Below are 27493 nucleotides of genomic sequence, written 5' to 3'. Positions count from 1 at the left end.
ATTTTCCTTCCTTGAACTGTCAGTATCAAATTAAAAAAGTAATCTTTGTCTTATTTTCTATTACATTTCAATTAAACATTGATTTGCATATTGACTATTTTGATGCAATATTTAACATTTCAAAATGTAAGATTCTAAATTTTCTGTTTTTGTTCCAAACAAATGCTTTTATTGGCTTTTCACTGGCTGGCTTTAGTGACTGATGCATGGGGACAAAAAAATTAAAATCCCTTTATTAAACAAACAAACATTTATTAAAACATGTACATAAGCAATTAGCGTATCCTACATTTTTAATGTGAAATGACAATATAATACAGTTGAGCAAACATGACTACGAAAGTAGGAAAGTTGGCATACCCAATTAAAAAATCTAGTGACAGTCAAAAGGTGAACAGATTTTATGAATAATCAAAGAAACAATGGTTTAAATAGATACAATGCTACTTACATATCATATACGTATGCAGTATGATTCAACTTTTTCTTTATTCCAATGGTTGTAACATGTCTCGTGAAGTTTTTATGACCCATGCTGTTTGATCAAATATTTGTAATTTGTGACGTTAAGCCTGTTACCATTGCGAACACTGTTTAACTGACCTCTCACTCCAAGGCACACCTTTGCTAACAGGAAGTCATCCAAGCATTTCTTTACCATCTGACAAGCTGTTCTCATGCTCTTCTGAGGGAACTTCTGTAACCACAGGTTCTGTCAGGATTTCTGGTTCCTGGGTTATTTCACTCTTGTGTTGTGTTTCATCAAGGCTTCCGTTCTCAGAAGGTCTTGCCTCTGGTTCTGCTTCTGGTTCACTGTCCGAGTCAATTGAAATGGTCTCCATACATGTGCTGACTTTTGAAGTACAGTTTAGCGTTTCAAATCGTTTCTTTGGGTCTGTTTTTGGAGTACCAGACTTGATGCCCGTACATCTCCCCACTACAGAGCTATCAGACTTGCTCTCCTCAAACATCAGGTTATGTCTAACTTTCTTGATGGCGTGCATGTCAAAGCCAAGCAGCACAGACAACTTCTTGGTCTCACATAGTCTCTCACAAATCTTCTGTTTGGCTGCAAAGTGACGAGCAATGTCCGATTTCCACAGCCACAGACTTGCAGAAAGCTTTTCCTCTTCCAGGGGAGATGGGTATGGTCTTTTGTTGAAGTAAGACGTCAGGAAATTTTTTCTGGCTTCATACGTCTTGTGCTCAAAGCTTCTAGGATCTAGTGCCAGGCCATCATATGCAGACTGATTTGCGGAAGTTATAGAGGAAATCTTTGACTCCTTGCTTAACTTCATCTTCTTTGGGTTGGACATAACCTGCATTGGTGGCTGCCTCTTGAGGTAGCCTGCCCCGGACGAGTTGAGAGTCAAAGCAGATTTGAAGCCTTGGCTGGCCTGGGACCGACCAACAGCTCTACACTGCACGAGGTGCAGCGTGATTGTGGAGGCCACCATGTTGCTGGTGTACACCCCCAAACAATGAATGCACTTGTATGTCATTTTTTTTTCGACAGGATGCATTGTCTGCAGCACTTGGTGCCGCTCTCTCAAATGCACAGCCAAAGCTTCTGAGATGGGACCTTTGAGGATTGTGAAACATAACGGACACAGAGTCTTTCCGACCTCACCCTTGTGCGTTGCTGTAGGGAAGCCTCTAGAAGCAGGAGCCTCACTCCTCTTCTCCATCAGTCTGGGAACAGTGACTTTTACCAGCGGCGGAATACTATTCTGAGCAGGTGCGGACTGATCTTGACCATTGACCGAGTCTTTCATATTAAACGTAAGAACAACAAGTTGTACGTTACTGGACTTATCTTGTTTAATAGCCAGATCAAAGGTTAAAGGGGATGCACCGGGGGGTCCGACAAAGTCATCAGGATGAGCCTGAGCAGCGTGCTCCATGATGTTCTCCACACTATGGAAAGCAGAGTGACACTGTGGACAAGTGAGCCCGTGGATTAGCATGTGGTTGAGCAGCGTGTCACTCGGTAGGTAACGATTGCAAAGCAAACACTTGCTAGTAAAGTTGTGGATTTTCATAATGTACTTTGCCAGTGCCCAAACTTTCTTTGCCTTGTGCGCGTTCTCAAAATGAGCATTATAAAGGTTTTCGGGAAAAAGTTCATTGCAAACGGTACATATTTTCCACTTCTGCGTCTGCGAAGTGTTCACACCCGTGTTATTTTCAGTCACAATGCTGTTGCCAGTAACCATGTTTTGCACTTTACTGGCTATGATGGAAGACTGTTTTTTAAAAATAGGGGCCGTTGGCTTTAAGTAGCCAATTACTGGTTGAGATATAGAGTCGATTCTATGCGAATGACCCCTGTTAACCATCAGAGGCCCCTTCTGAAGTGTATCTGCTAAAGACTGGGGCCTGGAGACTACAATGTTAGCATGTCCTATCATGGTGGTTACTTGGGCACCAATGCGTTCGTGATACTCAATGACGTGCTGTACGAGAGCCTCGTAGCTACGAGTGGAAAACTGACAGCGTTTACAGAGGATGTTGTTGCCATTGATTGGATTAGCACCATTTTTGACAGATGAATCAGAAACCATACCAAGATAAGGTGAGACAATATGCTGAAAATGTTCCCTGTAGATGTGTCTTCTCACAACGTTGTAGAGTGTGTCCCGGAACGAGCACTTCTTGCAAAAGTACATGGCTTTTTCCACACCATCTCCCTGCCTGCCTCTATCGAAATAGGCTTTGTCCTTCTTTCCGAGCGCAATTCCCTGCGAGTTTCCATAGTTCTGTCGTGATAAACTGGGCATGTGAAATATTTTAACATGCGTTTCCAAAGTTCTCTTGCTTGCGGTGAATGTGCAGTATGGACAGATGAGAAGAATTTTACTGTCAAATATTTGACGATGCACATTGCGAAAATGATTCTTGTAGCCTGAGTAGTATTTGGAGGAAAAGGAACACTCTGTGCAGCAAAATGGCTTTGATCGGTATTCCTATAAGAAATAACGGGGGGGGGGGGAACAGCATAAAAAATACTGTGGTGGATTGTGAATGCAAATTAGAGACAGCCTTGGATACAGAAGGAGGGTTTACCTGTGTTTTAGAGGATGATGGGTCCCAGGTGCAGATATCAAGGCAAAGAGAGCCCTTTACAAACTGGTCATCAGGGCAAAAATCTCTAAACTCCTACAGGAGGAATTGAACAAGGTATTAAACTGTGTGTGCAACTGTGTGCAAACAACAATTTGCATAATGTTGTCACACAAGTCTTAGATGCATTCTGCAAAGCTTAAACGGTTAACTTGATATTTCCATCACATCCCTGAGATAAAATATTTCACAGATATAAATTTCTTAATACTATATTTATAATTAGGCGCTTCCACACAAAATAAAACACACTCACCTCTGATGCCTCCTTACAATACTCAAGTCCAATGTCTTCCAAGGCTTTTTTCACTTGTTTCCTCGCTCTCCTGATTCTTGTAAGATTATTTACTGGGAGTTGATACATCTCTCCTGAAAAAGCAAACAAAGCGTTCATTTAAATCACGGCAATTTAAACGCAATGAATAATCACCATGATCGTAACATCCCGACAGTCGACACGCCTTTTCAGTGCTCCTCTTCATGCAGCTAATTACTGTCATTGTGTTGATGATGGGAGGACAGCGTTATCCCAAAACTTCAGTGGCCCAGTGCGGATCCGAACACACCGAACACACTTTTCAGCAGGTATGCTTCACCGTTAATTCGTTTCTGAATTAAGTTGACAACAAACACTGAAACAATGCCGTCTGGGACCAAAGATTTCGGGACAAGGATGTTTACATGCAGATAGCTTTGTCTGCTAACGTTTGCCTGCTAGCGCTAGCTGTTAGCTTTGGTACCCGCATTTACAGGGCTGGTCACAACTGTATTTAGCATCCAAGCTAGCGCTGCCAACCGATGCATTCCGCTCACCTTATAACGCGTTTGGGGCGCTATCTGTACCCTGGTTGTCCTACTACAGAAATATCAAACGAATAATTGAACTGGAAGGTCGGCTCCGCGTAAAAACAAAAACAAAACTGGAGGCGATGCTCTTCTCCTCAAAGCCGGTGCTGATGCTTCACAGCTAGCTAAACAAGCGAGCTAAGTTAGCTGACATCCGCTTTGCCGCAGATGTGGACTAGCGGGAGCAGTGAAAGGCAAGCCGGAGGTTGTGCACATCTCATGAAAGCAGTGTGCTCCGGAAAATGATGCCTAAACCAAAACCACCCACCAGCCTTCAGGTAAACTACTGTACTTGCGCCGGTGGGGAGCGAAGTCTGCTAGCTAGCGCTACCTTTCCCAACTGAGGCTACGCTCAATCCAAAATGGCGACGACAGAAGAGCGGAAGTCGGAGCATGGATCCGCGATCCGCGCCTCGTCTTTGTGTTCTGAAGTTCATACGAATTGTTTTCATGGGATTATTTTATACTTTCAACCTGAAAAAACTATGTTTTATTGATTAGGGGATTAATGTTATGCAAATTCGCTCAGACGCGACAGAGATGTTGATCGCTTCACCCCTCACAAAGGGCCAATTGAACTGTTCCCATTCTGGTGTTTCATTAAATTAAGTATTTTTATTTATTAATTTATTTTTAATTACATTTATGTTCCATCAAGTGCCGTTACATTCAGAGACGCACTACTAATTCTTTTTATTTCTAACTTAAAATTTGCTGGACATTTCTATGGAGATGGTTTCATGATAATTTTAATGGAAAATATTTTTTTAGAGAAAACACACAGCTGAAGTTACAACCACTGTGGGACGAATAAAGGTTTATCTTATCCTATCTTATCTTAATCTTATTTTAGTTAATTTTATATTCTTCTCTTAATCACAAACGACTACTCCCTCTTTAAACTAATTCCATTATCAAAATACACAAAAGTTTAGGGAGGAAATAGTATTGACAGAGTGCAGTTACTTTGGAGTTCTAGAATGAGCCCTGATCTAAACCCCATTAAGCATGCGTGGGGTTTGTTGAATGAGTAGGAGCTATAGTTTCAACATCCTCCACCCTTTCAGCTGCAACACCAGGCAGGTATGACAGAAGAACTGACACCTGTCCCACAGGCTTGTTCCAGTCCAGGGTTGCTGCTCTAATCCCTGCTGATGGAGGACATCATAATACCCGATTGTGTAAAATGTTGTACACTCCCCTTGTGTTGCTTTAGAAATGTATTATTCTGCATCTCTTATCTAATACACGTAAAGATGTGAAGGAACAGAATATGCATTGTTGAAATAGCAGCTGTTGTTGTCATTCCAGTGGTTCCATAACTTCCAGTACAAGAGAGCGAGTTTCCATCATCACCAGTCTGGAGACGGTTTTATAGTCCAGGTAGAGAACACAATGTCCATTCACCTGACACACAAACTGCCGGACCTAAAAAACATTATATGAGGTGCATTTTTGTTTGAATCTAACTTGTATGGTTCCATAGCTCTTGAAATGTCATGAATATAATGCGCTATATGTCCCACCTTAACTCCTGCAGCTGCTGCAGGGCTTCCTGGGTCAACAGCCTGCACGTAACAGGGAGCCATGCCTCTGACCACGAAGCCCCAACCCAGGGCGTCGGCTATCATCTGTGACGACCGCAGGAAGACATGAATTAAATATCTGTCAAGTTGAGCTGACATGGTAAGATACAACTTCATTGGTCCAAAAATTGTGTTAAGTTCTTGATATGCATTTTATGAAGACTTAGTGCTCTTTGTAGGACTAATTTCATAATTGATAGGTGGATGTGTCATTTCAAGAACTCACTGTCAGCACTTTTTTGATGAACGGTGCACCAGGTGCCAATAGCTCTTCACATGTAAAAGTTCTTCTGAGTACTGTAAAATTATTGAATCACAGTGTTTACGTTTTGGACATTGCAGCACCAGAAATCCTTGATGCGATCCATTTCACACCAAATGTTCTGTCTTTGTGAATAACAGTTTTTACACTTGCCCGATGTTGGATTGCATCTCCCGACTGAATTTGCAGACAGTGGGGCAAGGGGTGTAAAACCTGCTGACAGAAGCTGAAGAGAATTCAAGCTGCCTTGACGCCCGTTGTTAACCTGTTTCAGGTCTATTCTTGGCCCCACTGTAATCAAATCAATATCAATAATAACTAATATTCACGAAAAAGATTCATAATGCCCATAAAAGAATATAGATTTATATGAGTACAGTATTTTCTGCACTATAAGGTGCACTTAAAGCCTGTAATTTTCTCAAAAACCGACATTGCGCCATATAATCCAGTGCGGCATAAATATTAAAAACAGTTTTCTAATAGGCCATTCATTGAAGGTGCACCTTATAATCATATGCGGCTTATAATCCAGTGCGCTTTATATAAGAAAAAGCGTTTTAAAATGTGACTTTCGTTGAAGGTGCGCCTTATAGTCCAGTGCGCCTTATGGTGTTGAAAATACTGTATATATTTGTTTTTTTTTTTACCAGATTCAAAAGCACTATTGCACTCCTGAGGTTGGGTTTTTCGCAGAACAAACGGACTGTCGGGGTGGTTGTCTTCTTGTGTCGTCGCCGTCACACCTCCATCGCCGTTTTGCTCGTTTTGTTCGCTTTCATTTAACAGCTCAGAGAGACGGCGGCGGTGCCGGAAATTGATGCAGAACTGATAGAGCAGTCCACTATCAAAGAAGTTGCGCTTCTTTGACACTAGAATGGTGGGAACAGAGCAAAACACAAAACAAAAAAGGGTGACAGTTTAGGATTTAATGAAATGTTTCAGTGTATTTTCTCCACGCTGCAAAAATCCCCCACTTCTAGCAGCCCTCTGGTTCCTATAACCGCATGCACTTGAAAGGGCAAATGAGGACGCCCCTCACCGTGCTGAATGATGCCATGCTCCTGCAATGCGCGACAGAGCTCCAGCCCTCCACGACGACTTTCTGCTTCTCCGTTCTGAAGGAGCCAGTCAATCATCTGACAGCCAGGAAAGGAGCGTTGATATGCAACGCCATGCTCCTCCCTCAGCTGCAGGATGGAGCTCCTGTCTCCTACCAGTCTGAAGACAGCGACATAAAAATACTAACTAAAAAGAGACTGTTCATAAATCTAACATGTAACATCTGGCAGGAGATTACCGTGTTGAAACTGTAATCCCAGTCTATTAATCAGATTATTTTGTATGATCATGATCTGGCCCCTCAAGGTCAGCTGTTCCCTCTCTCACAACAGAACCCCCCCTCCCATCAAACAGCTTACTGTTCATACAGGCGTTGACCTCTCATGAAGATTTTCACTTCTGTGTTGAAGGGAAAGGTTCCATCATCCTTACAGAAGCGATACAGGGATTTGGCATCTTTGAATACCGGAGTTTTATCACAGACTAACAAAAGGACACACACAATTTGAGATGGGCTAGTCTCTAAATAAAGCTGCAATGACATCATTTCTCACAGGAGTTGTTTCGGTTGCTTAAACTCGTGTCGTTGCCTCCTTCTCACCGTGGTGAATGATGTCATTATCCATGAGGTGCTGCAGGAGGAGGACGGCCGTCGTTCGATCCGGGGCCTCCTTGTGACTCACCAGCCAGTCGATCAGCTCCTGCGCTACGAAGCAGTTGGGATACGTGCGCAAGTGGTAGCGTCGGTCCTTGATCAGCTTTCCATCGTGGAGCCTCAACCTTGAAATGAAGTTCACACAAACCACCAGAATTTAAAACTTTAACACCAGCTTGAATTAGATCTCCTCCCCCACCCTGCCGGTCCCTTCGTACCTGAGTTGCTCTCCGGCAATCATGACCTCTCCTTTATGTTGTCTGGTCATAGCTTTTCTCCTAACGCTACCTGTTCGCTCCATGTTTGTTATCTCTGGACTACAAAGTGAGTGTCCATAAGTCTTATTAATGGCTTTTTTGTGTTGACACAACAGCAGGTGAAACACTCAGAGCCTCATTGCCATGTGGGAAAGATGTTGTGTATACAGAAAGACACAGGGACATAGGTGATACCTACCTGTCCACATGTCACAAATATACAAATTACAATTAAGGCTCATGCAGATTTTATATCAATTTGCAGCCTTTTCTAACACGTAAGAATAATAATAAGTCAATAAATATAACCAGACATTTGGACAACTCAGGATGTCCCACCACTATTGGCCATAAGATCCATACCTGGGGTTAAAATCTGGGTTTTTGGAAGGGATCAATATATCCTGGGTCACACAGACACAATAGATGTTTTGCTCCCAGTGAGACTGTATTTGTGTCTGATTGCAATTTTTAGAATCTGAAACTATGCAAACACAAAGTAGATAAAGCTCCTTTTGTTTGATGTGTCTGTGCATGTTATGACTCCTAGAAGACACACCTTTACAGATCGGTTGATTTGCTTTGACTCAACATTCTCATTTTAAAGGCTGTTTCAGAAAAACATCTACGTGACGGTTCTGGCCTTCTGTTTTTGTTGGTTATTAATTATGTTTTCTCCGTCAGTTATGTGATTGATGATGAACATGTAAAATCTACCTTCCATAAAACATCTTGGTGGAATAGTTACACTCCCAGAATCAAAAACTAAGTCTTTTCATAGGATTTTGTAAGATTTCTATTTGTTTCATGTGACGACAGTCTCAAAGGAAAACAAGGGAAAAGACGTCACGTAATAAATTCTACATCCATGATATTGCTTATTTCAATTATACAGTATTCGTTAAAACAAACAAGTAATTATAAGAAAAAAGATGATAAATCCTGCATTTCTCATCTTTAATATTGTACTACTATTATTTATGTATTAAGTATTGCTAGTACTATGTATTCTACTGAAATCCACATGTGCCTTTTTATGATATCTAGTTGTAGTGTTTATGATGATGTCATCATGTAAACATAAGTCCTAGTTATAGTACATACAGTGACCCTTCCCTGCTGGCGTGAATCCCTGATTTTGTCCCCGATCCATCCTTTATCAGACACTCTGTCTTCTCTTTTCCTTTATTCCCACCGACTAAAACCCACTGAAACAATGCCTCTACATTCCCGGACAGCAGTTTTTATTGCCTTTGGCCTCAGTCCTCTATCTTGTCATGTTGTTTAACCCTTTGATATCATGTGCACTTTGTTCCCAGTGGACACCATTGGGGGTGATCCAGGAACATGCCAGATGTTTTCATTGTGTCCTAGCTGTCGTCAGGGGACTCATGATTTCTGGTGGGGGACATAGTTCCGACCTTCAGTCACCTCTCTTGCTGTCACGACCTTTTGCCTACTTTAAAATTCTATAGGCTTTGTCACACATGTTTGAGCTTTTACTTACACATTCCTTATCTGTGGGAATCATGGAAGTATTGAATTTTCCAAATTGAAATAAATGACATAAAAGAGAGCAAGAGCTTGATCAAACAAAACAATGCTTTAGTTAATTTATATATTAAAGATCAGCCTTATACAGTACATAACAACCGCGTCCAGGGTGGAGACGTGGGATATTGGCCCCTATGCAGTGTCTGCTAGTGGCCGCTAGAGGTCAGTATTCTCTAGTGTACAGACAGCGTGAAGCCCGTCTGACGGCCACTTCTTGCCAAATCGAGCGGTCGTGACGACGTTTGAAAACCCACTACAAATCCATACATTAATAAAAACTCAGATTAAGATTAAAAAGATGAATTTGTATTGTAATTATTACTGTAGAGTGGACGCGAGTAGATTCCATACATCCAGTGAATTTCTGGTGTGTTAGATATAATAAACTGCTGGAAGCGTTTGTCCTTAAAAGTAAAGTAAATTTTAAAAAAAATTAAAAAACCAAACAGCAGAAATGAACGTGCTGCTGTACATTTTAAAATTTTTGGTCAAGTGATCATCACGAACTGCTCGTGAGGGCAAAGCGCAGCTTTTATGCAAATCGCCCTCCTCAGCGTGTTTTCATTGGAGCAGATGGTGGAGGTGTAGTCTCGTGACATCATGCCAATGCAGCTTTATGAAGAAAGTGCGCGTCTCCTGAGCAGCCAGAGGTACGTGGACTCCTCTGACATCAGTGGATCCGTGTGCGTAAAGCGGAGCAGGCTGCGCCGTGCAGACTCATCTGTTCGCAGATTCTGATCAGGTGGGAGGCGAGTTGTTGTTGGGTTTTTTTTTTAATCTCTCTCTCGTTTGAGCTGAAGTCAAAGTTTGGAATTAGGAACTATTTTTTTTCCCTTAAAAGTAACATCGCTTTCAATGACTGCATGAAATATCAGTGGATCTTTGGAGCTCTCTGAACCAGTTTGTTATTGACTATGACAACTGAGACGCATTCACTTTTGGGACTGCAGAAAACAACCATGGATTTCGTCAGTGACTTCGACTTGATGAAGTTCGGCGTCAAGAAGGAGGCGATGCCAGGGGTGGACCGCTCCTTCCTCGGGCCGTGCAGCCAGCTACAGAGACCCGACTCGGTCTCTTCCACCCCCGGCAGCACACCTTGCAACTCAGTACCCTCGTCGCCGAATCTCAATCCAAACGAGCAGAGAAATAACCCCGGGGGCGACCACTTCTGGATACCCAACAACGGGGGTTACCCTCAACAAATGTACCCCCAAGCTTTTGGTCTGACACCCGAGGACGCGATGGAGGCCCTGATCGGAGCCACGGCCCAGCAGGGACACCCATCTGCGCCCCACAGCCACCACCCGCCGCCTTTCCAAGCCGAATACGACGGGTACGGCCACCTGAACGAGCCGGTCCAGCACTACCCGGGCCTCTCGGGTCACCCTGACATGCAAGGCGTCCCCAGCAGTCACTGCCAGGACCCATACCTCAAGGATGACATCGGGTGCGGGTCTCCTCAGTCACCGGAGGCGCAGCAGGTCCTCGGCGCGCACCACCATCTCCAAAGCGAGCACAGCCGCCACGAGAGGCGATCCAACACCGAGACCCCGTTCTCAGACGAGCAGCTGGTGTCCATGTCCGTCAGGGAGCTCAACCGGCTCCTCAGAGGCCTCAGCAAAGATGAGATGATGCGTCTGAAGCAGAAGCGCCGGACCCTGAAGAACAGAGGTTACGCACAGTCCTGCCGCTACAAGCGCGTCCAGCAGAAGCACATTTTGGAGCACGAAAAGACCAGCCTGGTGTCACAGGTCGAGCAGCTGAAACACGAACTCAACAGACTGGTTCGGGAGAGAGACGCGTACAAACTCAAATGTGAGAAACTTTCCGGTGCGAACTGTTACCACGAAACTGGCTCCACCAGTGACAATCCTTCCTCACCTGAGTATTTAATGTGAGGGGGGTTGATTTCCGAAGCTCTCCCCATCCAAACTCACGGATTCAGTTGTAGTTTAATTAAAGTTGGACATTAGGATTTCTCTCATATAATCACAACTTGCAACAATTAATGGAAAATTTGCATTGAGGCATGCATGCAGGACATGTGTGAGATGTTTTATTTTATACAAGCATATCTGTATTTTGTTGGAAAGGACAATACTTGAAATCAGAGAATATTCTTGTTCTTTTTTTTTTTTTTTTTAGACAATTTTAATCCTTTCTGCCTCAGTTACTGGCCAGTCTTCATTTTGGTGATTTTTTTTTTTTTTGCTTTGTTAAGTTTTGTACATCAAATGATATTTTCTTTTCATGCTTCATTAGAACAAAAAAATATATATATAAAGAGAGAAGAATGATGCTCAAAATGACATTTTCAATTATTTTTATGAATTTGATTCTGCTGGACAGACGTCTTCCTCGTTGGCTCTTCTTTTTAAGATAATATATCGTCATGCAAATTGCTTTTCATCTGCTATGTTTTTCATTTACGATGGATCAATAAAACCTATTGTGAGTTTTTAAATTGCGTCTAATGTGCTGATGGATTCATTTAACAAACCTCACCACTCATCCACAATAGTCCCATTATTCAAGTTTTAATTCTACCTCAACACTTTTTTCAAATTTTACAATGAAAATATTAAACCTTCTGAATTGTAAAAGAACATTCATCCTTGAAAATCTGTGATTGTAATTAAATTATTGGATTGAAAATTTTCTGCACAGAAGAAGAGAAGAAACGCAAAACCATTTTCATCCCTAACAAGAATTACAGCCACCAGTATTTAGATTCTGTCACAATGAGAACATCCACCTAAAACTGGAGTCGGTCCGTAACCTTTATCATAAGGAACATCTGTTTTCGTCAGCATTTCCTGTCCTACAGGGCGTATTCTTCTCAAAATGTCAATCACCTGTTCCCATCCTCATTGCCTATCTCTGATTAAAATGTCTCACAGTTGTCTATAACATTTGGAGTTAACAGCCGCCCACGGGGGATCTCTCCACGTGAAAGTAAATGGGGAAAAAAAATCCTGGATCCACTCTAATATTTAATGGGTTTCTCCTGCCACATGAACTTTCTCACTGGGTTTCAGGATAAACCTGTCCAAATTGAATTTGCATCCTGCTAACAGACAAATAAATTCCACGGTGGAGTAAATACATATAATCGACAATTTTTTTTTTTCCTGCAGCGCCGATACTCAGATTCCAAGTATGTATCTCCTGTATAAAAGTCTGCTATAAAGTCAATCTACAACCTGAAATTGTTTTAGAATGCTTATATATTTTATACTTTATTGTCGTGTTGCAAGTATTTTGTACGGCCAAAGGAAGGAGCGCAGTAAATGTCACACCGCTGCGCATTTGTTGGTTCGGTGGTGAATGAAAGGACGAGTGGCTTTCTCCTCTTGGCTGACCTTTGCCCCTCGTGGAGTGCTGCTTCCTGTGGGACCCCGGCATGTGAAAGCACACGAGGTTGACTGGCAGGGGCTGTGGGGCACAGATAAAATGGACTGGAAATCAGGCTTCCCCTCTGCTCTCTTCCTCAGACAGATAGATCACCTCTGCATTCATTAACAGAGGAAGAGAGAAACAACAACCGCAACACACAGCTCCTCCATAGAATCCTTTATTTCCTTTAACATTTTTTTAAATCTTAAACAAAATTCCAGCTCTTAGATCGTTCTCAGTTCAGGACTACTGTAATATTTGGATGACCGTAATGGTTCCAAGGCCATTGTGATAATGTGAGATAAGTGGTCACATTGTAAATTGAGTTTATAACCCCTGTGATGGTCTGTGTGCTCAAAATCTTAAATGGTTTTTCACTCTATCTCAGGAGACTTTCTCGCCGTTCACCCTCAGCGAGAGTTCATCCGGGCAGGTGGCTCCGTTAAAGGCGCCTCCCTTGAGCCTGAAATCCAGGTTTCTCTTTTCATGTGTGACCCGTGACAGCTTTGACCTCACCCCTCTGTTGAGGGAAAGCAGCTCTGAAATCACACCACAGGTGCAAAAGCACTTTCTTTCCGAAAAACAGGCCTGATCTGTAAAAGATGCAGTCGAGGTGAAACAACAGAAAATAAACCAGATGGCTACGGCAAAGAAGGCATTAAACAGTGGTGATTATATCTACATTTTAAAATTATAGGCTTCCTCTTTTTTTATTTAGGTGTACTCACAAACGTCCTTTTGGAGTAGCTGCTTTTTTTTCTATTATTTAAATATAAAATCATGTTCTGTTGTCTCCTAGAAATGACATAATAATATGAAATGGTAAGGAACTGAGTATCTAACATTGGAGTGACATGTTTTTTTCATACATTTCTGTGTCGTTGTTTTTTTTTTTTACACATTTTGTTTGTAGATTTCTAAGCAGCGGCGTTAAAAACCCGGTGGAGGCGTGAGGCGAGGAGAGCAGTTTGTGGTACTGTGTGACAGTGTGCAGGGTACCACTGTAGAAACGATTAGCCAGCTCTTTTCCCTAGCATGTGATAGGCTGGTGGACGTGATGTGGGAGCCCCCCCCCCCATACACACACACACACACACTCTTACCGCCCCCACCCCCCCAAGCCCACAGCGCCTGAGGCTGGCTACTGAGTCAGCAGGAGGGAAAGGTGTCTGCACGGCTGTGGCATCAGAAAGCTAAATAGCTGGAGAAGGATAAAGAGCAGCGAAAACGCTTCAGAATAGACATGCTTGCATTTTTTAAAAAACAGATGAGGAGAAAGAATGATGGCATGGAAAAAAAAATAGTAAGAAGTAGATGATGAAGTGGCTTTAAAAGGGAAGCATCATCATCAACATCATCTGAATTTATTTCAAAATCCTTTTTGATTCCACGGTGACTCATGTGACAATCTGGCTTCGGACTCAAATGTGGCTTTTTTTACACAACGAATAATGCCCAACGCGGCTGGTTGTCAAGTGAAAACACTAGAAATGTGCAGCGGAGGCTCGACGCCAACCCCGAGCGCTGGTGGTTGGACGGGCCTGGCTGCCTCTCAGACAGTGGACACAGACACAGGAATGCTGCAGATACTCACCATTGTGTGGGGAGAGGCGGTGGAATGCAGGCGGTCGCGGCTACATACACTCTCACCAATGAACACAGCCAGGGGCTTGGAGGCCACCAGGCCCCCACTAGTCAGACGCCATAGGCACATCGGCCACTGGTATCTGTGATATTACATCAGCCTCCAGCTCCGCCGTCGTGTCGAGGAGCTCCTGACACGAAAACAAGCAGATAAGTTGATCAGCTGTGTAAATATTCTCTTTTTTAAACAAACCCCGTTGATCAATCAGTGGATACTGCATTCATTGTAACGATTATCATTAATCTTATGTGTCAACACAATAGACACATGACCCCCCCCCCCCAAAAAAAACCCCCCAAAAAAACAGGCGAGCCGTTTCCAGCCTGGGCCAGTTCCTTGGCTTGTGGTTTTGCAACAGCAAAAGCCTCACACTCATCTAAGATTCACGGCTTCACGTGAATCACCGCGCAAGAGATCGGGATGGAGGACAGGATGGACCGGGGTGGTGGGGGGTTGGGGGGGTGGGGGGCTTCCTCTTTCACTTCCTATATGAGGGTCCAGTCAAGTGACTCTTTGTGAGAGTGTTGGGTTTCGTGTCGCAGGAAAACGCAGCTTCGACGGCTGCGGTTTCCGGTCAGGATGTCCAGTCGTTTCTGCGCACAGTTGTGACACAGTGAATCATGCATCGATCACACGCGCGCACACTCACTTCCATGGATATTGCACACGCAGTCTGTGCAGACTTTGAATAACAAAGTGATTTTTTCTTGTTTGTTTGTTTGTTTATTTGAAGACACTCTTGTCTGTTTTTTGATTGCCTCCGCTGGTGGGGCTTGTAAAGACTCCCCCACCTCTCGGTGGTTACAAACCCAGTGGTTCCACAGTAATTATGATTATACTACTGGTAATGACTGAAGTTATCACATGATGGGCTCTAACGGAGCGGATTAATGTGTAGCCTTAGCACCACAATAAAGTTGGCTCTGCTGTCTTATTGGCTGCCATAAGGAATCTGACTTCCTGGGGACGTTGTGTTCAGCGTGTTTGTGCTCGGACTCCTGGGGATCTGATAGGAAGTCCCTCTGATAAAGTGCTTGTCACGTTTAAGTTGACGCCACTGAGAGAAATATGACAGAGTCCAGTTAAATTACAGACCCTGGACTTTGGTCGCAGACCAAAGGCCAAACTACTGTATGTAATGATTATACAGGTTCCTCCCGGTGTGACAGAAATACTCTAAAACAGGCTTAACAGAGGTGAAACAAAAATAACTGACACGATAGTGACTATTAATTTAATCTATAGTAGAACAGCTGGAGCCTCAGCGCCGTAAGTTTTTTATTTTAAGCAATATTTTCCTGCAAAAGTGACGCCGCTCATTTCCCACATAAATAGGAGGCCAGAGAGCGGAGGAAGGATCATTAAAGAGGAGAGAGGAGGGGAAAAAAAAGAAGAGATCTCTTTCCCTTTCATTCCCTGCTAGGATTTCCTGCTCTGTTTTATGGGGGTCATGCAGCTGGCAGGCGCCCTCCTGTTTCTGTCCATAATGATGACAGGCCTCCATTAGTGCACAGTAGAAACACGAGCCACAGAGGTTAACTCAGGCTCTTCCCCTCCTGACAGCCCCCCCACCCCACTCCAGCATACAGCCTACCTATGCATGGGGCGAGTCATTGTGGTTCTCGGTTGCTGTTGACAAAGCTCGGCTGATTAAGGATCATTTCGTGCTCAGACGGCAGCATGTGCAAACCGGTGTGTTTAAACACCACCTGGGAAGCAGGTTCATCCTCCTTGGGGTGGGGGTTTAGGCTCTCAAATACATAAGAAACTTCAACTTCCAGGATAGCTGAACCATATATGGAATTTGGGAGATTGAATTGAATCTTCTCAAAAGCTGTGTTAGAAAGAGAGAAAAGTAAATGAAATGGTGAAGAGCTGTAAACCACCCTGGCCTCTGCTCGCATCCCATTCAGAGCCATTTTTAATAAGTTTCTATGTGTGTCGTTGACACGAGAAAATGGCAGCGGTGTCATATGCTCTGCTAAAGTCTAACAGGCCTCTTTGGAATTGGGTGTGCCGCTCTCGCACTAATGTGTCATGTCGAGATGTGACTCGTGTCATAATTCTTCCGCCGTGCCGTTCAGAAGCAGTAACCCAAAGCGCCGTTAATTCTCCGTTCTTCTCTCTTTAGTGCCGAGACGTCGACGGAGCAGACCTTCTCAAACCTTTTTTACCTCGACCGTCTTTGTCATCGCACTCGATTTTAAACCTCTGCTGCAACGACTGAGGAACAACCAAACCGTGTGCAGAGGTTGGACTATTTATAAGGGATCTATTTATGGGGAGGCAGGCTTTTATACTAAAGTGACCCCAAGTACTTGTTTGCTCCTTTAGCGGTTAAGATACAGGAAGTAACTTTGTTCTGGAATTTTACAGCTGAAATAAAAGAAATCTTAACTTCTCAAAAGAACTGAAAAGTTTCAAGCATCACAATCAGGTTTACAACGTTCTGAAATGTCACCCAAAGGGAAAACAAGGTTATTGTCATTATTATTCCATCTAATTGTTGCTGAACTAGACTAAAGTCATCATAGTGACGGCTGACACAAAGATGAGCTCATCTTGCCTTGAAAGTCAATTTTGGAAACAACTCAACCATCTAATTTTACACCGGTTCACATTTTAAACTAGTGCAGCTTATTCCTGACTTGCTTAATGAGACTTTACAGCTTTTACGAGGCGAAAATAACTGGATGTTAAGCTGTAAATGATTTTGAGAGCAGCAGTCCGGTCACAAGAGAAAGTGAAGCGTGTGAAAGGAGCATGCTGCCCACACGTGGCCGAGCAACGGCCTGCAGCACCGACACGTCCAGGCTGAACAACAACACGACTGACATCCACCTACACGTCAGGTGCTGACATGGGAACTTCTCGTCCGGCTGTGTCCAGTTATTTTACACAGACTGGACCCTGGAATTAAATGAAAGAAAAAGAAGTGAGATTCTGATCACGGCAACCAAAAAAAAAAAAAATCCCAAACACGTGTCCCTGCTTCTGTTTTCCTGCCCTGGTGAAAAACATTTGGAGTGAGCGTGTCAGCTTCAAGTCTCTTTTGTACAGGCGAGGTCAAGGGGTCACTGTAAGTCTGTGAGTGACAGCAGTAATGGCGAGGCTATATTTAAATCCCGAGCAGAGGAACAGCCTTGACTCGTGTGCGGACCCCACGCATCCTCTTTCCGCGTTAAAAAACCTCTTATTTGAAAAAGTCGCCCAAAATAAAACCAGTAGTGATAGTGTGATTTCACCACGGTTATTTTAAGACGCGGATTTTGCAAACTTTGCTAAATCTAGAGTTCAGATCTAAATGTGATTAAATGCGATAAAATATTATTTTTGACGAGGTTCTTGCGTCTGGTTATAATTTGGAAAGTAGGTCAGCCTACATTCTGGAAAGGCTGACCTTATCATTGCCTGGTTAGAATAGATTTTATTGATTATGTGATTAGCTGGACCCTCTCTTTAAAGATTCTGTCACAATGAGGAGTTCAGTTGCTTTGTTGTCCACATAGATTTGCAGCCCGACTGTTTGAGGCGTTTCTGAGAGGCTTTCCCACCAGAGGAGGAGACTTTGAAATAGGAGCAGCTCCTCTGAAGCTTTATCAGCTGATCAGCTGATAAATGTGTCAGAAGCCGCCGTCCCTCCGTAGCAACCTATTATTCATAGTTTGTGCAAGTAAAACAACTCATCGAGGACTAATCTTTTAATCCTTATTTAGTGTTTCATTAGGAGAAGGAGAAACTTGTTATCTTGAGAGGTGCTTCCCAAATAGCTCTTTAAGTGTGGCAGGTGGATCATATGGTATAACCCCCTTCAGTCTTTGTGTTTTCAGCCCTGCTTACGCTCAGGTTGCACATGCATGCCTATCTGCGCCGCTATCTCCTCGGTGTCAGCATGAGAAATGGAGGCGAGCTCGGTCCTCAGTCCCTCTGATAGGGGCTGTGCGCTCAACTGCAAACGCTTTCTGTGTGTTTGTGCGTCACACGCTTGAATTTCCATCTGTTTTCATCCCTTCTGGAAGGGTGGCAGGACAAGTCTTCCCACAGGAGTGGCGAGAGCGTTGCCATCCCTCCTCCTCCTCCTCCTCCTCCTCCTCGTTCTCACCTTATATGATGCTGTGGGTCTTATCGTTGCATCTGTCAGGTCAGATAGTTTGTCCTCTTTGTTCAGGGAATAAGTGATGTTATTGTAAAGAATGAGAGCTCTCAATCTTAAATCATATGTCAGATAGTGTTTAGCATAACTATTGTTGTTGCTAAATATGTATATATGATTCTTTAGTCCACACCGTTCCGTTTGCCCTCCAGGAGGTCGCTTGTTCCGTCAGAAAGCTGTGAAACTACCAAAATGACCCTCAGAAATAGGATTCCCCCCACACACTATTTGATGCTAGTATATGGTTGGAATGCTCTAGATTTCATTCAGTTCTACTCCGGACGATTATGAAATGTTTTCATAAAAGTCCTGACAGCATCAAAGAGATGAACCCTCCGCTCCAGCGTGAGCCACCGTTACAAAGAAAGGCTGACCTTGCCTTTGGCCTCTTGGCTGTCTGACAAAGCAATCCCTATGCTCTAGTGCAGTACGGCTGTCCTCTAAATGAAAGTAGCTGAGAGGCGAAGGGCAAAGAGGCCTATGGAATATCAATGTGCGATGCTCTCAATTAAGATTAAAGCTTTGAATGGAATCCTATGGAGCTGCTTCTCTAAGAAATGCTTGACATTTTACCCTTGCTGACTCTGGATAAAAAAAGTGTCCTACGCCGCCACCAGTACCACCACCACCACCGCCACTGCTGCTAACTAGCTGTCCCTCTCCAGTCAGCCCTCCATATGCTGAAAACACCCTAGAAATATTGACTTAGGCTACAGTCACTCTTCTAAGGTATAAGTGAAATGGATCATCCATCTGCAGGTGGATAAGAATACAAAAATATGAAAAAGCATCTACATCAGCAAAATGACAAACAACGAGGGGGGGTTGGTAAAGCCGTAGAGACAAATAATTCCCTACAGCTCGAAGGGGAAATGGGGAAAGAGAGGGGAAGAGAGGTAAAGGAGAAAAGAAAATATACATCTGCTACATGTCCTGCTCTAACGTACGTTTAAGGAAGAGTCTGGATAATTTACAACACGTGGATCCTCCCTGAATGCCAAAAAGACGTGGACGCTGCTCGCATCTGGCTGTTAAAGACATAAAAACACCAGCTTTATAGTTTTAAAGCATAATGGCCGATTTTATATGATGCGAAACATGAGTCAGTTTAAGAATTCGCTCTTTTTATATCGTGCTTTTAGTATGATAAATGTGTTTAATCTGTTTTGTCTCACTTCAACCACCAGAAACACTCAAATACAAGCTGCTTTATTCGCTGTTATAAATACACAACGTTTGGAATTTATTTAGGAGTTTGCTAAAAAAAATCAGCAGATGTCTTTTCTGGGCCAGTGGCTTTGATTCGAACATTAAACACGAGTTTGTGTTTGCTCGGAATATGCGGCACATTTCCTGGTGTCTTACAGAACATGATATCTGCTGTTTACATCTGATTTTACATCTGATATTGTAGATTAATACAGATTAGGGGGACATTTACGGTGTGCATCTGCCAGCATCATCACTGTGAGCTGCGCCAGCATTGCTCACAGTTATGTTTTTAGAACAGGACAGATTGGAACTGTGTCATGCAGCCGTTTAAATAAAGGTGTTATATCAGTAAGAAACACATACCTGCTCATTTTCCTGCATATTTATGGAAGTCCAGGTTCAGAAAAAAAACACACTCATAAGGAGAATCAAATATTTTATTGCAGAAAATACCAGAACAGGGACTGATTATGAATGCAATGTAGAAAATGATGCCAAAATGGAGGCGATCTTGTAAACTCCACCCTTGATAAACACAATTCCACATCACGCTCCAACTCTGCAGTTAACTGAATCAATGCAATTCCACTTGTGCTGATCTTGCAGACTGTGGCCCTTCCCCCATCCTCCCTCCCTCTCTCCACCACTCCCTCCCTCTCTTTCTCACTCTCACACACCACACAGACACACACACACACACACACACACATACATAACACACAGTCATCTCCCTCCCTGCACAGGTCTGCCCATCGTAGCACATTAGCAGCAGAAGCCATCACACAATCAAGACAAGGCAGTGTATGAGACGTCAGGCCAATTTGTTTCCTTCTTGGAGCTACATCACATTAGCAGGGTGGCTATACCCTTGAGCTAAATCCAAGTTCACACAGAGGGAGCGGGCTGCCGGACAGGAGGGCAGCCGTGTCAGCACTTTTCAGACGGCTGCTGACATGTATCCAGCAGACTGACAAGTATAAAAAAAAAAAAAAAAGGCTTGATAGTTTGAAATATGGTCCTTTTGGATGTGTCTTTTTTGGAGAGCTTATAATGGCACTTTCTGAGGACCTGGAAGAGAAAGAGTGTGCAATCTTGAAAATTGAACCGAAAAAGTTCTCCGGTTAGACATCAGCAGGAGAAAAGAATGTGTGTCTTAGTCCCGGTAAATGAAAGAATTCTCATCGGAATCAGAAGACAGATGTAACCAAGAGAGGCCAGTCAATAGTTCAATTATCTGATCTCCGTCTTGCTTAATTAAACATATAATTGACCATCGAGACTAATGATAGCCATCACGTTAGCCATGAATCCCCTGGATTTGGCAGAACCGCCACTTGACCCCGCTGTGGATGGACTGGCCTTCCAGTACGGGGTCAGAGTGTATCCACCGTTCAGCGTCGTGACACACTCCTGGAGAGACCGTCTCAGGATGCGACTCTCAGCTCTGCCAAAAAACAGTTGGAGGGAAAAATGCAATTACTCCCCGATTATCATACTGCTTCCGTTTGACTTTTCTGACTGAATTCATGAATATATATGAATCCATCTTGCATCTCAATCTGGAAACCCCCACATCTATGTTTGGCTGATGGCATTTTCTTTGTTTCCTCAAAGTGCGTTTTTCCCAGAAGATTAAAGCGTTACCCTGAAAAACTGACCTGAATAGACTAGAACTCTCAGATAATAAAAAAATTTTAAAAAGTAAAATCCACAAATACATTTCCAGCATTTTAAAAGAGAGTCTATTTTTCTAAATATCACTGATGTCAAGTGAAAACCTGCAAAATGTCAACTTTTCAGGAACCATGAAACACAAGTTGTTGTATTTTGACTGGATTTTTTTTTTTTTTTTTTTTATCCCAATGGAGTCAAAATAATCATGAGCTTCAGGCTTCGAATTCAAACTTCTGAAGCAAAGGAATATTCTGACAGTCTGGAAATATTCATTCACTTTTCTTGCCAAGAGTTAAATGAAAAGATTTACACTGCTCTCATATCTGTCCAATCAATGTGAAGCTGGAGCCTGGAGACAATCAATTAGCTTAGCTGTAGCGCAGCCAAAAAGTTGTTTTGGCATAAAACTAGAAATTGTTGTGATCATATTTTAGTTCACTCTGTGAATGGATTACACAAACAATATATTTAATACATGTTAGTTAGTGTTAGCTGTGTTGGTGTAGGTGTATTTCAAATATAGTAGTAGTACATTGCCAAGCTATCAATAATTACAATAAATATTCACCTGACAGTGTGGCAAAAAATAATCACCTGATTGCAAATTTTCTGGACTGAGTTGAGAATTTAAAAAAATTCTTTTAACATCGTTGGTTTTTAGTGCTGAACTTTATTTATATGGACGTCATAAATCAAGCCAGATGAACAAATGTAAATTATGTAAAGTTTGAGATTTTGAATTTAGTTTTTGTTGATACCTAACATTCCTACATTCACCACAATTTGTTTTCTGTAATCACTTCAAACTATATTTCTATTGTTTACATCCATTCTCACCTTGCAGCACACTTTGTGATGCAACACCTGTATCCCCCAAATCACACTGACACTCCACCACCACCACCTTCCTGAATGTATCACCAACCTTTGAACTTCACTACTACTCCTCTTAATAGCTCAATCTGAGGAATCATTTAAAAGCCGGCTGAAGCAGACAGATGGGTAATGGATTGCATGGCAAATCAATGCAGGGATCAATGGAAGACATGCATCAATAAATGGATCGAGCTGCTGAAATAGACACCAGAGTTAATGTGGAGCACTGCAGGACATCATCGTGTGGAGCACACAGAGACCCGTGTTGGCTGATAAGGTGTCCTTTTGAATAATGGAGACAACACACAGGCGCTGATAAGTGAAACTTAAGCTTTGCTACTTGTATGGCCGAGGGGCCTGCACATAGTTTATGACACACACACACACACACACACACACACTTATAGCACTGGTCAGACTGAGGTTGTGGTAAACCAGACCAGTAGATATCAAGAGAACCTCGAGGTGTAAAATTTTTAACTCTTACTTTTTGTTAAAAACACTTTGTCCAGTTCGTCTTCCCTGAACAAACTGAGAGTCACGAGGAACAGAGGATTTTGTTGTTTTTTTCAGGCAGTTTGCTGAGCCAACGAACCGGGACGTGAAATGTCGCGGGGGGTGCAGCTCACCACAACTGTTGAACTTGTGTGGGGTCCAGGTGGCGTTATGACCGGATTCTGACTCACTGCTGCAGCGCCGGAAGAAGCCAGCTTTGTGGTTTTGAACATCGAACAGTAAGAATCATCCTGTTGGCTGATAACATTTAACCCTCAGTACCAGATTAACAGCAGAATAAGTGATTAAAATAGATTTAATCCAGGGTTTTTTGTAAACCAAACGACAACCGTTTTGACCTCAAATGACAGATATCACAAAAGATTTACAAGATTTTTTCTGTAGAAACATCAAATTGACGCAAGTAAAAAAAATTCTCTGTTCATTAGCAAACAATAGAATGTCTCTCAAAATGTTAACATCTTGGGAACAAGGCCATCAGAGCATCTCAGATGTCTTCTTATTCATCTGCGGCGGCGCCATCGACCCAGGATGCCCTGCTTTAGAACAACATTTATGTGTTCTGATGACCTTTCACCTGCAGCACAAAGTGGAGGTCCGCCAGAAGATCGGAACTATTATATACGAGCAGAAACGATATAGCACGACCTGAAAATGCTCCAATTACACCTCAGATTTTCAAAAGGTTCGCCCCCTCACACTCTAGAGAGACCGCTGATAATTCTTTACAGACCTCCACTTGCTCTCTTTTGACCAGCAAGCGGTTAAAAAAAAAACCCAACACAACTACAGCTGCTTCTTATAGGCTTGTTCCATAAATCTCTGCTAAAGGACTGCTGGTTGTTACGGAGCAGCTGTACCGTCCTAAAAATAGCAGCCAGGCTGCCGGACGGCGTGTTAAAGCTCAACATGCAGTTTAGCACAAAGAGATGATCAACAATACCTTCCACCTGCATTAGCCTTACCGCGGCCTGGCATTTGCATCACAATGTGGGGGGGAAGTGACTGACTGTTGTGCAAACTCAACATCCGAGCATGTCACTTTGTCTGAGTCACACACCCAAACAACGGTCGGATCCCGACCGCGAGATCCAGATACACTTTAGTTTCCAATGAGCGGAACATTCATTATCAGTGTGTCGTGGCCTAAGGCGGAACGCTCCCTCCTCGGTGTAGTGACAACCGCCGGCCGCCCCGGTGGAAAACAATGCCAAGATGGCACAGCAAACACGAAATCATTATGGCAGTGAAAGGTAAGACTCAGCACTCCAAGCACATTTTATCAGTGTTTCCTTTTAGTCAGGTTCTTTCCCTGAATTAAAGAACTGACTGAAATTTCTAACATCCAGCCCTGCTTGTCCAAGCTGATAATAAAACATGTGCATGACCGTGTGTGTGCGTGTGTGTGTGTGTGTGTGTGTGTGTGTGTGTGTCTGCACACACCTGTTTGGTTGCACACTATAGGGGTAAATGTAATTGCTAAATACCGAGGCTGGCAATGTTTAAAGATGCCAAATTGCGCCTCTGGGAGCGACTACAGCTCACAATCTGACTAATGAAGGCCAAGTAATCAAGCTTCAAACTCATCAACCATGTTTTCAGTAATTAAAAGGTTTATGTTCAGCACCAGGAGAGACACTTTACTCTGTCAGTGTGTGTCAGAAGCCAAACGTGATGTTTGTTGTTTGCTGGATCTCCAGCCAAAATCTAGAACACGCGACAGAAAAGCCGCTGCTGGGACTGTTTGTTTGACACGGCCGACGGTTTATGTGATGAAACGACGCCATAACAAGTACATTTAGTCACAGATGGACGTCCAGCACGTGCCGTCACGCTCTCAGGGGGAAGTCTACATGGACATGCAGGGTGATGGATACAAATCCAATAATCAATTGTATGACGAATGCTGTCTGCCTGCATCATCCTGATCCATTCTGTCATCCTGCGGGACGCAAACAACCCCCGTCCTTTAAATCCACGTTTCATACACAGAGAATCAGGATCGGCTATAAAAATGAGCACGTGATGGAATTAATTAATTAGCAGCATAACTTCATTGATCTCAGTCATATCAATGCATGATTATTTAAATATTTGCATGCATGGTTCTATTTGATAACCAGTGTGGATTATTTTCCCTGAATTAAAGGACGACTGTTGTCAATTTTACGACCCGTACAATTCTGCATCAGGATGGGTGTGATTTAAAATTGAGAGCAGTAACATGTGCATGCTGACAAACCGATTTAAGTCTTATGGTAGAAGGGATTTTACGTTTCACCTGCCAACATACACAAGGATTTTACCCAGCATGCAGCAGGAACAGCAGTTGCCCATCCAGTAGAGTTCTGCATATGCATCATAAGTGGCTGAAGACGGCGTGAGACGGTGGCTCCTCCATATACGCTCACCTCAGACCTCAGAATGAATTCAGACAGTTGTGATAAGAATTTTGAACAACACAAGGTCAAATCTTTGTGGTGAAAAACGTAGATATCATTCTGTTTTATTCATGGAAATAAACACTGGTATTACCAGAGTACTAACACTCCTTTTTAAGTAGAGCAAAGCAGGACAAGCCGAGAACAAAAAAGAAAAAGCAAGGCAAGGATCAAATTTTGAGGACAGGACTCTCTCTGCTGGCTGAGTCCTGCTAGTGTTACAGCGAGCGCTCATCCTCATCAGGATCCCAGTGAACGAAGGCTTTTCTATGAAGGGAAAATGACAAATAAAAAGTGAAAAATCTATAATTTTTTATGTGTTTTATTTTGTTATTTAAATTGTAAAATGTGGAACGCGGTGAGGAGGTTACATTGCCCTTGACTACAGTCAGCGGTTGCTATGCAGCAGCCAATCCCTTCCTCTCGCATATTAACATCATCATATGAACTTGCAGATCAATTAGTATGTAGTAGATCAATTCCCATCAGTGGGTTTGTTCTACATAATGAATGCAGAGGGCGTGCTCGCCCGGGTGGAGACACACGCTCCGCGGGAGGAGCTGGTGAGAGGCCTGCAGCAGGTTGTTCTGTGGGCGAGGTTAAGTGCAGAAAATGATAATGAGGCGATCGCATGACAAACATTAACAAAACAGCTGTTTGCTTTTATATGCATTTGATATTTTTGTCATTAGTGGTTGCAGTCGTGGCCGTTTGTAGTAAATGTTACTCCAAAAATAAAGGCAGGAATTCACAGTTTGGAGGCAGAATGGATAGTAATGTCGTATGTTTATTATCACCAACATCAAGAAATATGGAAGTGTGAAGTAACACAATGTTTGTGCTGCACGGGAAACAACTGCGAAAACTATTTTTATGCATTTCGTCTCCATGCAATATAATTAGAACAGGAGATTACATTTTTATTTTAATATTGTCTCACATTTTACATCATTGTTACTTACATAAATGGGGTGGAGTAAAAAATATGGTGGAATGTAAAGCAACATCAAATTAAATCATCAATGAAAGTACAAAAAATTCTAAAAATTGTATTTTAATGTGTTAGTTCAGTCCATTTACTAATTTATTTTGAATAGATAAACAAATATAAAGCACACAACTACTAAAGCCTCGCTTTCAACAATAACTGTCACTAAATGATTTCAAAATATGAGTTTTATTAAATGGATAGAATATCAAAATTAAAATGAAAAGCAATCACGGTTTGATGACGTAGTCTGTCATCAATCACTTCTTGAAAAGTATTTAAAAGATGCAGACGTATACACGCAAATTAATCATGTCATCATTTGTAATTCCTTTGTTTGGATTTGTTGTATGACGTAAAGTTTAATCAAAAACATGATGAAGGTTGGATCCTGCATTTAAAACTGCTTTCACTGCAAAAAAGAACTGGAATGCGGTCGAAGAGTACAAACCTCCACCAAGGCCGTTCTCAAGCAGAAAACTTTCCAGGCTTTGTTCCAGTGATTGTCAGAGATGCATCATTCTTCATACAAAAGACAGACATCACTGAGTCTTCTCTCTCATGGTTTCTCATGTAAATATGCTTATTCCATCCCAAATCTCAAAACCTCATCCTCTCCTCTTTTTATCCTTTCAGGAGAACAATCAAAACCGAAACAACTGCAAAAAGACGTACAACTGAGATGACACAAATCAAGTAAAAAAAAGGTAAAGCGAACCATTTTATCTCCCTGCAGATACAGTACATGGTATCAGTGTCACGTCTCTGTTTCAATACTCTGACCTATTTCCCTTCAAATGTGTATTTGTGTCTCCCAGACCCGGATCATAATCTGGATACAGTTGCCGATAGCGATGAAACATTTGTAGATTCATTTAGATTTGACATGCAGTGTGAAAAATAGGTGAAAACATGATCTCATCACCTTCTACTTCCTGCTCTCGCTCTCTCTAATGTGATACATCCCACCGCCCTCCCTCCTCCGTGGACTCATCCACACATTTTGTTATCTGGTGAAACACACATCAATCTCCTTAGCAAAGTTAACCATTAGCCACAAGACGCTCATAGTTAGTGATACATTGATAACTCCAGGCACACTTCCCACCGGAGGCCGGACACTGACGTGTTTCTATTGGTCACAGCAGGACCTTTGAGTCCAAGCGTGGAATGTGAAGACTGGAGCAGAGTTGGTGCCAACATCTTGCCAGCCCTCTGCTTACTTCTAAATGACTTCCCTTCTC

General features: G+C 42.7%; 3 protein-coding genes across 7 annotated transcripts; 1 reads left to right on the top strand and 2 right to left on the bottom strand.

The window, feature by feature from the left end:
* Nucleotides 1-241: 241 nt before the first annotated feature.
* Nucleotides 242-4313, bottom strand: adnpa (activity-dependent neuroprotector homeobox a). Its single transcript, XM_068315164.1, has 4 exons — nucleotides 3937-4313; nucleotides 3380-3492; nucleotides 3067-3159; nucleotides 242-2966 (listed from the first exon to the last, which is right to left on the bottom strand). Exons 2-4 carry the CDS (start codon nucleotides 3485-3487, stop codon nucleotides 639-641), a joined length of 2529 nt encoding a protein of 842 aa, XP_068171265.1. The 5' UTR covers nucleotides 3488-3492; nucleotides 3937-4313; the 3' UTR covers nucleotides 242-638.
* mafbb (v-maf avian musculoaponeurotic fibrosarcoma oncogene homolog Bb) lies at nucleotides 3518-27493 on the top strand. Of its 4 annotated transcripts, XR_011035397.1 has the most exons (5): nucleotides 3518-3708; nucleotides 5281-5352; nucleotides 5510-5655; nucleotides 26886-26956; nucleotides 27068-27493. XR_011035397.1 is itself a non-coding variant. In XM_068315167.1 (4 exons), exons 3-4 carry the CDS (start codon nucleotides 5653-5655, stop codon nucleotides 11244-11246), a joined length of 954 nt encoding a protein of 317 aa, XP_068171268.1. In that variant the 5' UTR covers nucleotides 3600-3708; nucleotides 5281-5352; nucleotides 5510-5652; the 3' UTR covers nucleotides 11247-12492. The 4 variants fall into 4 exon arrangements, 2 of the variants coding, with proteins under 2 accessions (XP_068171268.1, XP_068171269.1); XR_011035396.1 differs by lacking the exons at nucleotides 26886-26956; nucleotides 27068-27493 and adding an exon at nucleotides 7290-7418; XM_068315167.1 differs by lacking the exons at nucleotides 26886-26956; nucleotides 27068-27493 and adding an exon at nucleotides 10296-12492 and having other exon boundaries at nucleotides 3600-3708.
* On the bottom strand, nucleotides 4628-8135 carry si:dkeyp-97e7.9 (DEP domain-containing mTOR-interacting protein). Of its 2 annotated transcripts, none has more exons than XM_068315165.1 (9): nucleotides 7753-8135; nucleotides 7481-7659; nucleotides 7239-7362; nucleotides 6860-7038; nucleotides 6468-6689; nucleotides 5971-6108; nucleotides 5782-5852; nucleotides 5496-5600; nucleotides 4628-5397 (listed from the first exon to the last, which is right to left on the bottom strand). In XM_068315165.1, the coding sequence occupies exons 1-9, from the start codon at nucleotides 7833-7835 to the stop codon at nucleotides 5272-5274; spliced, it is 1227 nt and encodes a 408-aa protein (XP_068171266.1). In that variant the 5' UTR covers nucleotides 7836-8135; the 3' UTR covers nucleotides 4628-5271. The 2 variants fall into 2 exon arrangements, with proteins under 2 accessions (XP_068171266.1, XP_068171267.1); XM_068315166.1 differs by having other exon boundaries at nucleotides 7239-7278.

This window comes from Antennarius striatus, chromosome 5 (genome assembly GCF_040054535.1).
Source record: "Antennarius striatus isolate MH-2024 chromosome 5, ASM4005453v1, whole genome shotgun sequence".
NCBI classification, from domain to species: domain Eukaryota; kingdom Metazoa; phylum Chordata; class Actinopteri; order Lophiiformes; family Antennariidae; genus Antennarius; species Antennarius striatus.
The sequence above is the reverse complement of the archived record's forward strand: the minus strand, read 5'-3'. Positions and strand labels throughout refer to the sequence as shown.